This window comes from Melopsittacus undulatus, chromosome 1 (genome assembly GCF_012275295.1).
Source record: "Melopsittacus undulatus isolate bMelUnd1 chromosome 1, bMelUnd1.mat.Z, whole genome shotgun sequence".
In the NCBI taxonomy this organism is placed as follows: domain Eukaryota; kingdom Metazoa; phylum Chordata; class Aves; order Psittaciformes; family Psittaculidae; genus Melopsittacus; species Melopsittacus undulatus.
Genome location: NC_047527.1, coordinates 43,230,134 through 43,242,861, shown reverse-complemented (window position 1 = coordinate 43,242,861; position 12,728 = coordinate 43,230,134). Strand labels below are relative to the sequence as shown.

At 38.0% G+C, this 12,728-nt stretch overlaps 1 protein-coding gene across 1 annotated transcript in view; it reads left to right on the top strand.

The window, feature by feature from the left end:
• The window catches only part of SPIDR (scaffold protein involved in DNA repair), a 201,391-nt gene that overhangs the window by 72,749 nt on the left and 115,914 nt on the right, over window positions 1-12,728 (top strand). Inside the window, exon 8 of the mRNA XM_034064692.1 lies at window positions 1,911-2,130. Within this exon, the coding sequence (XP_033920583.1) occupies window positions 1,911-2,130 (220 nt within the window). The remainder of the gene's footprint in view (window positions 1-1,910; window positions 2,131-12,728) is intronic.

Below are 12,728 nucleotides of genomic sequence, written 5' to 3'. Positions count from 1 at the left end.
CTCAGTTACTTTGAAGGCTGAGAATTTTTGTGGTTGGGAGAATTTGTTTATGCATGCCAGATGACTTGGGGTTGACAGAGGACCACAACTGCAGCTAGTCAGGCAAAACAGAATTCAAGTGTGAATATTCTAAGTCCTTGCCTTTAGGCATAGAAAACTAGCCCACGCTCACACTTAGCAGAAGTGATTCTGCTAAGTTTGCACATAAGCAGACCTTAATGCAGTGCAGTATTTGGAGTAGCACTGCATTGTTACAGCTTTCCCTGAGTGGGTGATGGGGTGAGGAGTAATAGCAGTGGTGACCATCTCTCTTCATCACCCAGTCTCAAAAAAATTGGCAGAAAGGACCACTTCCACTCTTGCTTCTCAGATCTGGAAAAGGAGGTCCAGCTTGGACAGAAATGGCTGATATACATCACATGGGGTACTTTCAGTTGGAACCCTTTATCCTGCTGGAAAATACTGGTTCATGGGAAACAGAATGCTTTAAAGAAGCCTGTTGCATGTGATGAAAATTTGGTTCACATAAAAGTGGTTTCAAGAACATTTCAGGTTTATATTTCAAAATTACTTTATTTCAGTTTCAGTATAAAATGTAATAAAGACTGAGGAATACAAAATAGAGACATAATAGTTTCTTCTTTTTTATTTCTCTTGGTTTTATTTCTCTTGGTTTTTTTCTTTATTCTTTTTAGAATTCAACTTTATTAAACCAACCTGAAAGGTTTTAGGGCCCAGTTTCTTTGGTTTGGGTTTCTTGAGGGTTGAGTTGTTACTATTTTTTTTTCAAGTTTCTCATAAACTAAAACTCAAATATTTTGATCTATTTTCCAAAGGAAAGGCATTCACAGTTGTGAAATGGGCCTTAAAATAAACAAACAAATAACTAGTGCAGCTCTGCCATTAAGTTCCAGTATCACGTTCACAGTTTCTTCCCTGTTTCTTCTTTGGTGTGGGAAGACAATAATTTATATCAGCTGTTTTTCATGGGATGCTGTGCTTTTCCCAGCACAACTTGTAGATCAAAGTGGGTAGAACTGGGGCTTTGCTGTCCCTGTCCTCTGGCACTCTAACAGTTCTCCCCTCAGTGACCAGAGTGCAAATCTGAGCAGGCCTAAGTGAGGAGCAGAATTACTCTTATGTAATCTTACAGTATAGACCCGTGCCTGTCTGAGGAGCCCCTGCCTTGTGCAGACTGCAGAGGAGCTAGAAGTTATTTAATCTCAAAGTTCTTTCTTGCTCAGCATAGTTGAAAATGCTTACAATCAAACTGGGAATACTGGTATCTGTTCCTGCTTTAAAACAAGAAAGCCTTCTGTGGAGGATAAAGTGGATGATCAGTTCTGTGACATTTTTTAGACAGTGCATCTATCTTACTTCCTGTTTCTCCACATTCATCTCTAAATGTGAATTATCAGCTTTCAGAGACTTTCTACCTAGCAGGTACTATTCTAACTTGGTCCCTGATAGCTGTTGCTTTGAAAAAGATCACAGAGGACAAACACATCTTCACTTTTAACACAATGTGGTTATTCAGTTTCCAAATAAATCTATTTTGTGCAGTATCTAATAATAAAAAACAAACAAACAAGCCCTGAACAAAGTGAATGAGGTGCAAGATTTAAAAGTTCAAATATGGTGGGAGAGGGCTTCTTGTAAAGAGTTAGTGATTTCTTTGGTGTTTGAGAGAAGTTCAGGTAGGGTTTTATTAACAGCACCTATAAAGAAAAGAAAACCACAAAACCTTAACATAAGTTTTTTGGTGGGGCAATGTGTTCTACTCATATGTGTATTTTTCAGAGTCAGCTCTGCAGAGAGCAGAGGGATGCACATCTTCAGAGTGACAGAATTTCTTTTTCCTCATCCAGACTTTACATTTTTATTTTTGTTTTTTTTCATTTACTTTCCAGATAAATCTGGTGTCTTAATTGTGAAGATATTAGAAATGTTTGAGGAATGTACAATACAGGTTGCCATCTGCCAGCAGCTGGAACAGTCTCCTGCTACCGTTTCATCCAAGGATGCTGTCGTCAATGAAAGAGAACCAATACTCAAAGTCCTCTTTGCGAGAGAGACAGCAGCTCACCTGAAGAGCAGGCCACAGGATGTCATCCACATCTACCCTCCGTGGTGAGTAGGGAGAACTGGCCATGCTTGCTGTAGCACTGCAGAACAAAGCGGGGTTGGAAGAATCCTGGCTGCACTGTTGTGAGAAAGACCTCAGGGGTAAGGGGTAAGCAGGGCTCTCTTTGTGGTCATCTGTCTCTGGCAACTGGAGAGACATGACAGATACCTTAAAGACAGCTCAGATAACAACTAAATTTGTATCATAATGCCTCTAGTGTTGCTCAGGGCTTCAGTTTGTTTTCACTTAATATTTTCATGTTTAGAGCAGTAGAAAGGCCTGAGCAATGTCTTATCAATGGTAAGGCCAATAAAGTGCATACTTTCTGGTAGCAAAGTAGTTTAGGAATGCTCAGCTGTTGCTGTGAGTATGGGTATAATATTTCAGTGAAAAAGTCTGTATTAAATGTATAGTATTCAGCAAAAACAACATGCAGCTAAAAAATGGGGGTGGAGGGGGGGAACAACAGGAAAATTGGATTCACTCTACTCTTAAGGAATCAGTAGACACCATTTTGGTAGTTCCATACTGCTGCTGCTGCTCTCACTGTCCTCAGTTCCCAAAACCCCTCTTCAGCACAACCCTTTCTGGAATTCTTCAAAACGTTTGGTCTGCATTTGTGGGGTTTTTTTCTGAATTGGATTACTTTTTAAGGGGTAGCATAAAGGGTGAGATTTCTAGTAAGGCAGCTGGTTGTTGGTGGCTGTAGGTTGGAAGGTCCAACTCTTCATAAAAATTGAAGAGAACTTTGAAGTGGCAATACTACTCCTACTTTCACTCTTCTCCACCCAAATTATAAAAGAAAAAATATATTTATTCTGTATTTCAGCATTCATTGTCTGAGTTTTAGCCTCCAGCTACAGCGGAATCCTGCCTCTAGTGTTTGATCTTATCCTTTTGCAAAATACTTCTTCCTGTTTGGCAAAGGTCCATATCTGGATCCTATCTTCATTGGTAGCTGAAAATCTTGGGGTTCCCCAGTCTGTAATCTTTCACTACTAAAATGTTGTTTAACTGTTTTTGGAGGCAATTCAAAAGTTAAGGGAAGATACTTAATCTGAGGTTTATTATGGCTACAGATGCAACTATTGATAATTTAGATGTAAATAGATTGGTAGCTAAGGGAAATATAGTTGAATATTAATTAAGTCCTGGATGATATGACATAAGTCACTGATTTTTCATTTCCTTCCATCCCTAAGATACTAATGGTGGTTCTCATTTAGCCTTTCCTTCAACAAGCTTCTTTTCATGCTTTATTTTTGTTTTGTTTCCCTATTTTCTTCTTCTTTGTCCTACAAACTTCCATCTTAGCTCGTTTTTTACCTTCACTTTTCCTCCACTGTTTTTAAAATGTGGGCCACTGCATTTATGCTGCTGCATCTTTCTGTAGAGACCTTAACCTAAACAAGGATATTTCTACCAACAAAACTGTTTTAGTCAGGGTATGATTCAACTTTATTTATTTTTTCCTTCTTTTTTTCTTTTCTTGAATGGTTATTACTGGTAACAATGTTTAGTATGTATAAGTCCCACTCTGCTCCAGCTTCCATGTCTGCTCTGGGAAGATGTAACTCTGCACTGCTACAATCCTTTCCAGACTACAAGTGTCTGTAACTGCAGTAGTGTGCTCTTGTCATTTGTTTAAATGTTCTGGAAAAAAACTAATTCCTACATATATGTAAACTGAGATTTTTTGAGAAAACTTCAGAGCTCTCTGTCTTCCCCGAAATACCACATTTTATTTGCTTTTGCTTTTTATTTTAGCTGGATGCGCTTTTCAAGTAAGCAAGCAGTTATTTTGTAAAACAGAATGTTTGGGCAGGGGATATGTCTGTGTTGACAGGGTTGCTTTCCCTACCCATGTGCATCTCAAGGCACTTCATAAAGACATTAGTCAGTAGTGGCAAAACTGCATTATATCTCATCTACAGTCCTATTTTCAATCAGTTTGGAATTAATGTCAGTTGTCTTTTTGTTTACTCAACCAGAAGTCAAAAGAAGTTGGGCTGGATACTGTTAAACTAAACCTACTGGAGGCAGGGAAGGGGGAGGATAAGGGATGTTTTTGTTTTAGATTATTATTTGGCACTTTTAGTTTACATTATTTGGAAATTGGACTTGTACACTTAATGGAAGTTTCCTCTATCACATTTCCAAGGTTCTATTCTGCTAAAACTCTTAATTGAGAGCTCTTGAGTGCTGAAATGTAGTTTCTGTTGCTCTGCATTGAATTTGCACTTCTGTCATTAAAAACAGATACTGTTTGTGTTAAAATGCTTTTTTGATGGTTCAAATACGTGAGTAGTGTAAAATCAAATCACCTAAATCTAATCCTGACATGACAAAATAAACCTATTTAGGTATCTTATTGATATCACCAATTAGAGGCAACAGGGAACAAAAAAAAAGAAGCAAGAGCAAGGGGAACAGTCCTTTAAGGACCTTCGTGTAGCTGGGACACACAGCACACTGTATTTTCAGACACTTATATGGTAAGGCAGAATGGGATGAGATGGGGTGATTTATAAGCAGCCTGCTTTAAAATGACATCCTGAAAGTAGGATTTCCTGATATCTTTAATATAACGCCTTAGAATTATGTTCTGAGGTTGCCTTTTGCTTTCTGATGAGGCAGCTGAGTGAGTAGGTAAGATGCAGACATGCAGGTTGCTGGCTTCTGTATATAATTTGTGAACAAAATCTGAATGCCTCACTTCAGAGCCTTTGTAAAATTAGGCTTTGCTTTTGTAACTGTGTTTGTATGTGTTGTGAACTGTGTACACAGCTCAGTATGTGAAATGTCTCTGGCAGTAAACTTGCATAAATACTTGGGAAGCAGTGTTCAGAGATTTGTTGATATATTTGTTGGTATTCGTTTGCATGCAGAATCCCATGATACTTTAGCACTAGAACACATGCAATTTAATTTAAAAAAAATAAAATACTTGAGGCTGGTTATAAAATACTGGAGGCTGGTTATAAAATACTGGAGGTTGGTTATAAAATACTGGAGGCTGGTTATAAAATACTGGAGGTTGGTTATAAGACTCTTACCAACCCAGAGTGGTCCCACTGACTCTCAGAAGAGCTTTGTGTGAGTAAAAATTTGCAGGACTGAGCCCTGATTTATTTATAACTGGATATGGGGTTTTTTGGGTCTTCTAGTGTCTTAAGGTACATATTTACAGTCTTGGATGAAAGGGATTTCATGTGAGAATTGTCACTTGCTATAGGGAAAGCAACCCCAATAGGCTGATTAACATTTTCAAACCAGTGTGTCTGGTGGAGGATGCAGCTTAGCTGCCTGGTCTCTGAGTCGTCTGATGGGAGTGTACTCTGATCTTGAGGCTATATAGAAGTATTATTGCAGTGTTGTATCTAAATAATGCCTGTTAATTTGGATGCATCACATGAAAGCAACTGCATGTTTGGGGCTGGAGCTGGTTTGTGTCTGGCCAGTTGGGAACACAACAGGCAAAAGAACTGTCCTGCCTGCCCCTGCCTGTAAAGGCTTGCCTTTGGTTCTCTTTGCAGTACCTGAACAATTTCTTAGATTAAAATTTAGGTGAACACTCATAATTTTTTGCAAACTGAATCTGAATCGTTAAGTGTTTTTTAACAGCTGGAAAAGGAAAAGCTTATTACCGAGTGTAATTAAATTGATTACTAAGTCTTTATTCACTTCGCAGAAATACATACCTGACAAAAAGCAAAGACTGCTTGATACTGCAAAGATGTGAGAGAATGGGAACAAAGGCTTCCTGGTTCTACTGGTAGTGTTTTTATGGCTTCAGCTTACCTGAGGGGTTTTGCTTGTTTAACTGTAAAAATGATAGAAATCATTTACCATATCTAGGAGAAAGTGATAAGTTGGTATTTTTAGAGACTTCAGGATTCATCTATCTGCTAACAGCAGGGCTTGAGGATGGACAGTCTCCTTCAGATACTTCTGCCTCCTGCTCATAGATATGCCTACTGTTGAGAATTCAGGATAAATTAACCTGAAAAAAATGGTCCAGATCAGAATGCTTTTCCTTATGATTAAATTTAACAACTTTGCGATGTTCTTCTTGTATTTCTGAAGTTAAACTGCTAGAAGCATTGATATCAATAGAGTTGTTGGCAATATCAATGTAAACCACAGATCATATTTGATTTGGACAGGATCAAAGATTGATCCATACCTCCTGAATGTGATGGTCTGGTATGAAACCTCTAGTTCAGAAGGTTCACATACTGCTGATACCTGGAGGACTGGGATGACAGGAAGGAGACTGTATTTTGTTCTTATGTAGCCTGTAAACTTTGGCTATCAAGCACTGCAGAGGAAAAGATCCTTGGCTGGAGAGCTGTATTCCCTGTGCAACTTCTCTGTGCTTAACAACAACAACAAAAAAGGAGAGTTTATTTTAGGAACTCAGTATATTAAGTATATAAAACACTTAATTCTGTGACATCAACAAGCAACTTCAAAGTTGTTCTTTAGTTTCTCTTAACCTATGAAACCACAGGGAACCATAATTACTCAGCTTTTAAAGTGTTTCAGTGCCTGGTGAAAGTGTGTAATATGGACTTCTCACTTCTGCTCGCATTACACTAGATTTGCTCTCTCCCCAGTGTAAGAGATTTAGAAGAGTTTGAATTATTTGCTGCCAAGAATTTCTCATAGGAAGCACTGCTGCAGATCAGCTAATGTACAATAGTGAAACCTTGTATGTTAAGTCCTTTAAGGTGGGACCAATGATGAAAGTTGCTGTAGAAACATGCAAGCAAGCTCTGAATAAGTTTATATACGGGAAGCAATCTAACTTTGTGGACTTATGTATTCTTCTGCTTCAGAATCATCCTGGATATGCCGTAGGCTGTTTTGTTGACTCAACAACAGGACTTACGATAAATGGATATTTAGTGTGATTTTTGCATTGTCTTACTTAATACATCGCCTTACATTGCATGGTTTTACATAACCTTGGTGAGAAATATGAGTACCAACACAGTGAGCTAACATGAAATAGGTGTTTGGAACTAAGGTGACTGGTGTTAAAGAGGGTTTGCCTTCCATTTGATGCAGATATAGACTTTTTCTCATGATTGCTCTCACTGGTCAAGGGAAGCACTAAAGAACATTGTTACAGAATACCAGCCTATCAGAATAACGATCATGTGAAAATAGGATCTTGGGCTTCATATACTAATTCCATAAAGGTAAAATACAAATACAAATTAAAGACAAGGTATGGAACCTCTTTCACATAAATTCAGTGTCTTTACTTACTTCACAGAGAGGCAATTTCTTTGAGTGCTTGATTGATCAGTTGGACAAAACTTATCTGTGTTCACCATCTTCCTTTGATGAAATCTAAGCTTTTATAAATATGTATATACACATACAGATATTCAAACGGATGGGAAAGGGGGAGGGGAAAGATCACCAGTCATATCCCTCCCATTGGAAAGATGTTAGCTCTGCCTTTGCATTCTTTCTTTGAAGATGTTATAATAGCAGAGTGGGAGAACCCTGATAAGAGGGACAGGGCTCACGCAGAAGATAAAATTCTACAAAACTTAAGAGCTGTAAAGCCAGTGTGGGCACTATTTCTAAGTACATATGGGAATGGCCTTGGAGCCAAAGATCAGATCATATCATCTGTTTGGAATTGCTTCTCAGAGATGCAGTTGTGGAAATTGAAGTTCCTTTCAGAAGAAAAGGAACAGCTGTAGGTTTCTTGCAAGTATTTATATATTTATGTGTGCTTTGGTTTTTTTTGTTAGGTTATACCTTTCCTACTCAAAAGACATGAGTTGTCTTTTGAGAATAGGAATGCATATGCTTTTTGTGAACTGAAAGTTGTCTCTGACAAGCTTTTAATATAATTTCTTAAACACTTATGTTGTTTTATCCATTTTGACAGAGTAGTCCATAGGATTTTCCTTTTTATTTATTAATGAATTTGGGGTTTTGTCCATCCTGTCATGTAAGGGAGAAAGTTGTACAGTAGAGCTACTCAGTTATATTCTATCTTATATCTCTAGAACTAAAGAGATCAAGCCATGAGTATTATTTGTATTTGTTCACCTTGCATGTAGAAAATGAAAAGAACCCAATTTCTTAGTAATCAAATCAATGAACAATTCTGTTCCTTCATAGGTGGATGACATAATTGGAAAAATACAGAATTATAAGGCTTTGATTCTGAGAGGAGAACAAGTCATTCATGCCACTTCTCTGATTTGTCACAACCAAATGAAGCAACAGATACCTGGTATTTCGGATGTGGGTTTTGTCTAATAAACATAGGAACATGCTGCCACTTTTACTGTGAGATAGACTCGTTTATTTTTATAACTATGGCATAAATAGATGTATTATCTGAATGTCATACATAAATTTTAGTACCCTGAAAAACAAAGATGAAAGAACTGCTCTCTATGAAAGGGGCTTCCCACGGGGAAAAGAATGGAAACACATCTGGGGAAGATGAGAGCCTCAAGATAGTAGATCCAGAGTTCTGTAGAAGATTAAAACTGAATTTTAAAACATGTCTGACTGTCTCTGGTCTAATAGCTGATGGTATCTTGACATGCTGAAAAAGGGGAATTTCCTCTCTATTGTGCCAATGCAGTGCTGGGTTTTGTTGATGTTTGTTTGCTTTGAGCCTATTAGAGGGGTCAGAAGTGAGTGGTGTGTTTGTGAAGCAGCAGCTTGTTTTTTACATCAAGGTTGAAATGCATTGTTGTCAGTGCAGAAACCTCCAGGACGGGGTAGAATATGTCTCTCAGTCCAGATGGATGTCTGAATTGGGTACATGTAGTCAGTTGTTATGCTTCTGGCTCACACAAGCAGCAAGGGCTACCCAGAGCTTGCCTAGAAGCAACATTGTGTGTTGCTCTCAGGAGATAATTCTGGGCTCTGGAAGGAGCCTCCACCAGGATGACTTTCTTTGATAGGGGCCATTTCACATGTAAGAACAAAGGAAGTGTAGAAAAGAGGCAGTGAATGTAAATAGCCTGGTTTGTGCTGGGGGGTGGTTTCCTACATTTTTCTAAACACTAGATACAGTCCTACATGGATCCTACTGGAATGGTTGTAGTGTCCAGTTAGTGGGAAAGGTTTTAATCACTGTGATGCTTACATGCTGAAGAATTAGCATGCATTTGAGTCCTTGGGTTTTAGGAACAAAAGAGGAAAATTATATTTTTAACCATCCATTCCTTACAGTGATGCTGTTTATGTCTGAATTCTTAAGTCACTGGAAAAAATATTCAGTGAGAATGAAAATGTCCTATCCTAATAGTCACAAAATATTCTCATCCTGAAAATCTAATCATGTGTACTTTTTTTTTTTAATGAAAGGTCTGTACTTGAAACTTTCCAGCTTTTATAAGTGAGGAAATTCCAAGCATTTTGTAGTGACAGATACTGTTAGTGGGTAGTTGTCCACTGACGTCAAAAACAGAGGATGGCGAACAGCTTTGTTCAAGTCAACGAAAAATGTACCGTCTTGGATAAACTCTGTGTTAGCAACGGGGCTATCAATGATATACGAGCAGCTTCACATGAGTTCCCATGTGCATTCAATCCAATGCTAAATTCCAGATCTTGTTTAATGAGCAACTGATGGAGCCAAGACCTGGCACTGCACAAAATCCTGCAGTCTGCTTTATCCAGTCATGAAGGAAAAACAAGCTAAATAAGATCAGATGAACAAGTTCAGAATTACTGCAGGGTTATTAAAAAGTTGTGATTTGTATTCCTCTGCTAATGTTTATGACTAACACATTTGGGACGTGTAAAACAATACTTAATTTGTAAAAAGACTATGTGCCAAAATTCCTGCAGTAGTTTAACCACTAAAGAGCAAGTTTTGACTGTGTTGAATGGGTTTGTTTAAATGTTTAAGATTATCAGTAATCAGCTAATCTTTTTTGTTTTTCCTTTCAACTTACATTTTGAAAAATTATGATTTCTTCTTGCTGGATTGCTGGTCAGCACTTTCACTTTGGGAAATACAGTGTATTCCAGAGCTCATCATGGAGAAACAATTTTTAAGTGTCATTCTCTTTGGCAGGTGTGAGTTGCTACTGTAATTGTAGGTGTGTGGTTACAGTAAGATTTTTTTATATGCAGTCTTATATGCAGTTGCGTTAGGCTTTGAATATGCTGGATCTTTTAGACCACAGTGGGTTTCATGATAAGCATGCTGGTGTCCTTATGCAATTTTGGATGGGCAACAAGGTGGATGAAGTGTGAGTTTATCAAATTGTCCCATCTGGCAATTCCCTTCAACATGAAGGTATGCTTTCTCAGACTCCTCCTCCTGAATGTCATATTTAAGTGCAGGTAAGCAAAAGCTAATTACTATGTTCTTAGCAGAAATAGTTATTAAAACCCCAAGTATTTCAAAAGGGGAATGTTGCTTTCAAATATTTGAAAAATTTGGAATGTTGCTGTCAAATGCAGTATTTAAAACATCTCTGCTATCCTAGTGGGCAGGGACACAGAGGCAAGGAGGAGAACAAATTTTGCTGTTTCTTCTACAAGGCAGATTGTATCCCTTCTGTAAAAGCTCATGGAAAAAATGCCCGTGGTTTTACATATTTTTGGCAGCAATAATGTACTTTGATATATAAAGCAGTTTAGCTGTGAAACATTCAGTGCAGCCTTTTGTGTGGTTGATGAAGCTTCTTTTCCTACCAGTCTTCCGAGTCAGCATTAGCTATGCAGATTGCAATGTATTACTTCTCCCTGAGTAGTAGGCTCCTTTAACAACTTCCCGAGATGTCTTGAAAAAGTATTTCTCTTGTTATTGTCCCGGGATGGCTGTCTGGCAGACCAGGTTTCTCACAGCAGAAGTATCAGAACAGTATTCATGATGTTAGAAGTGGCGTACAAGCTTTAATTTTACCTTTGAGAGATTCACTGTGCATTTTGAAAGCCAAATCACTGACGTGGCTCCAAAAAAATATTTGGCAGTATGTGGGAAGGATTTTGCATGTGTGTGTGTTTTGTTTTGTTTTCCCTCTCTTTAACCTCTTTGGACTCCTGAAATGGTATATGTTGTCCTTCTCCTTGGTAAAAGTCTAAAACCGTAATTAATATTTCTGTGGATGTTTCTGATTTTCAGGGTTCTTTATCTCCCACTTTCTTAAGTATAGGATTCTTATGTTTCTATTAAGTGGTGCATGTTTGTTCTAGAGCAGATCATGATGATGGGCTTTGTAGTCTTCTCTAGAATCATTATCCATAGACAGTCTTCCTCATCTGCATAAAAGAGAGGTCTGTGTGTCCACCTTGAAGTTGCTGCTGCTGTTCACAGAACATCTGGTAGTGCAAACCCAAGTCTGTCAGCATCTTCAACTAATACCTCATAAAATACAATACCCCCTTTTGCCATCTCTGAGGTATTTGTTGGGACAGACAACATAGATCATAACTACTCTGAAAAAACCTGGGAGAATATTTATTGCAATGCTGCATGCTACAACACACTGAAAGCACTGAACTTGAGAACAGTTTGGATTCAGTATAAAGCTATAAACTGCATTGATTATATTTGTGTTTTCATTTGTCTTCCCACCATGGCACAGCTTGTCTGCCTTTTGTGTTTCCGGAAACAAATCACTCCTTTGAGTTGAGGTTCATTTCTGAGAAACATGGGCAAGGCAACTATGTGAGATTTGTACGTTGCATTTGTGCCTTAGCAAGTACTGCTTGTCTAATGGTTCCTTGAGCTTGTCATAAATATTAATTTAATAGGGTTGGTACTATTTTATGCATTGTGAATGTACAGATCGAGGAAGAGATAATTTTTATTGATATGGGCTGATGCTGGAACTTACAGGGTTTGTAGGCTTGAAGGAGCCTAGTTTTACAGTACATGTATATCATAGTTTTCTTCAGATTATTTGAAAACTTCTTATATAGAACAGGATAGTTCTTTATTCTCTTTTGAAATATTTCTTATCTTTCATCACTCACAAAAATAAATAAGCTCTCCAGTATTTTCTTTGTCTTTTTGCAGCCTCCTCTGGCTGACACTCATGACTTGCAGTTTGAGGAGTTCTGCATGAGGTGATTGTTTAATTTTGCTGGGAAATATTTGACTCTAGGTGTTCAGCTTTCAATCATGCTGTATAGCAGGGAATCATTTGGTAGCTATACTCAAAACCAAACCCATTTTAAAAACAAACATCAACATACCACATTATCAACTTCTGAAACAGACCACGTAAGCCTTGAGAATTGCCTTGGGTTGCTGGTCACTTCAGATATGGCTGTAATTTCCTGATTTTTGAGGACTGCTGCTCAGGAAGGAATGGAATCCCTTTAGGTTTACTGGTTACCCTGAAATTGCCCTTAGTACCAGCTCAGCTTACAGGAGAAAACAAGGGGGAAGGAATTATTTTCACAACCAAAACATAAATTACACCTTTGGGGGGAGGGGAGGATAAAGCAACTTTTAGATCTGTTTATTTTTTAGACTGGACTACATGTAAAAGTATTCCTGTGTCTTGCTGTTGTTAATAGGTCAGGATTCTTACCTATGGTCACAAATATTGTTAGGCGAGCTCTACACAGTGAAATTTGCATTTATGGAAGA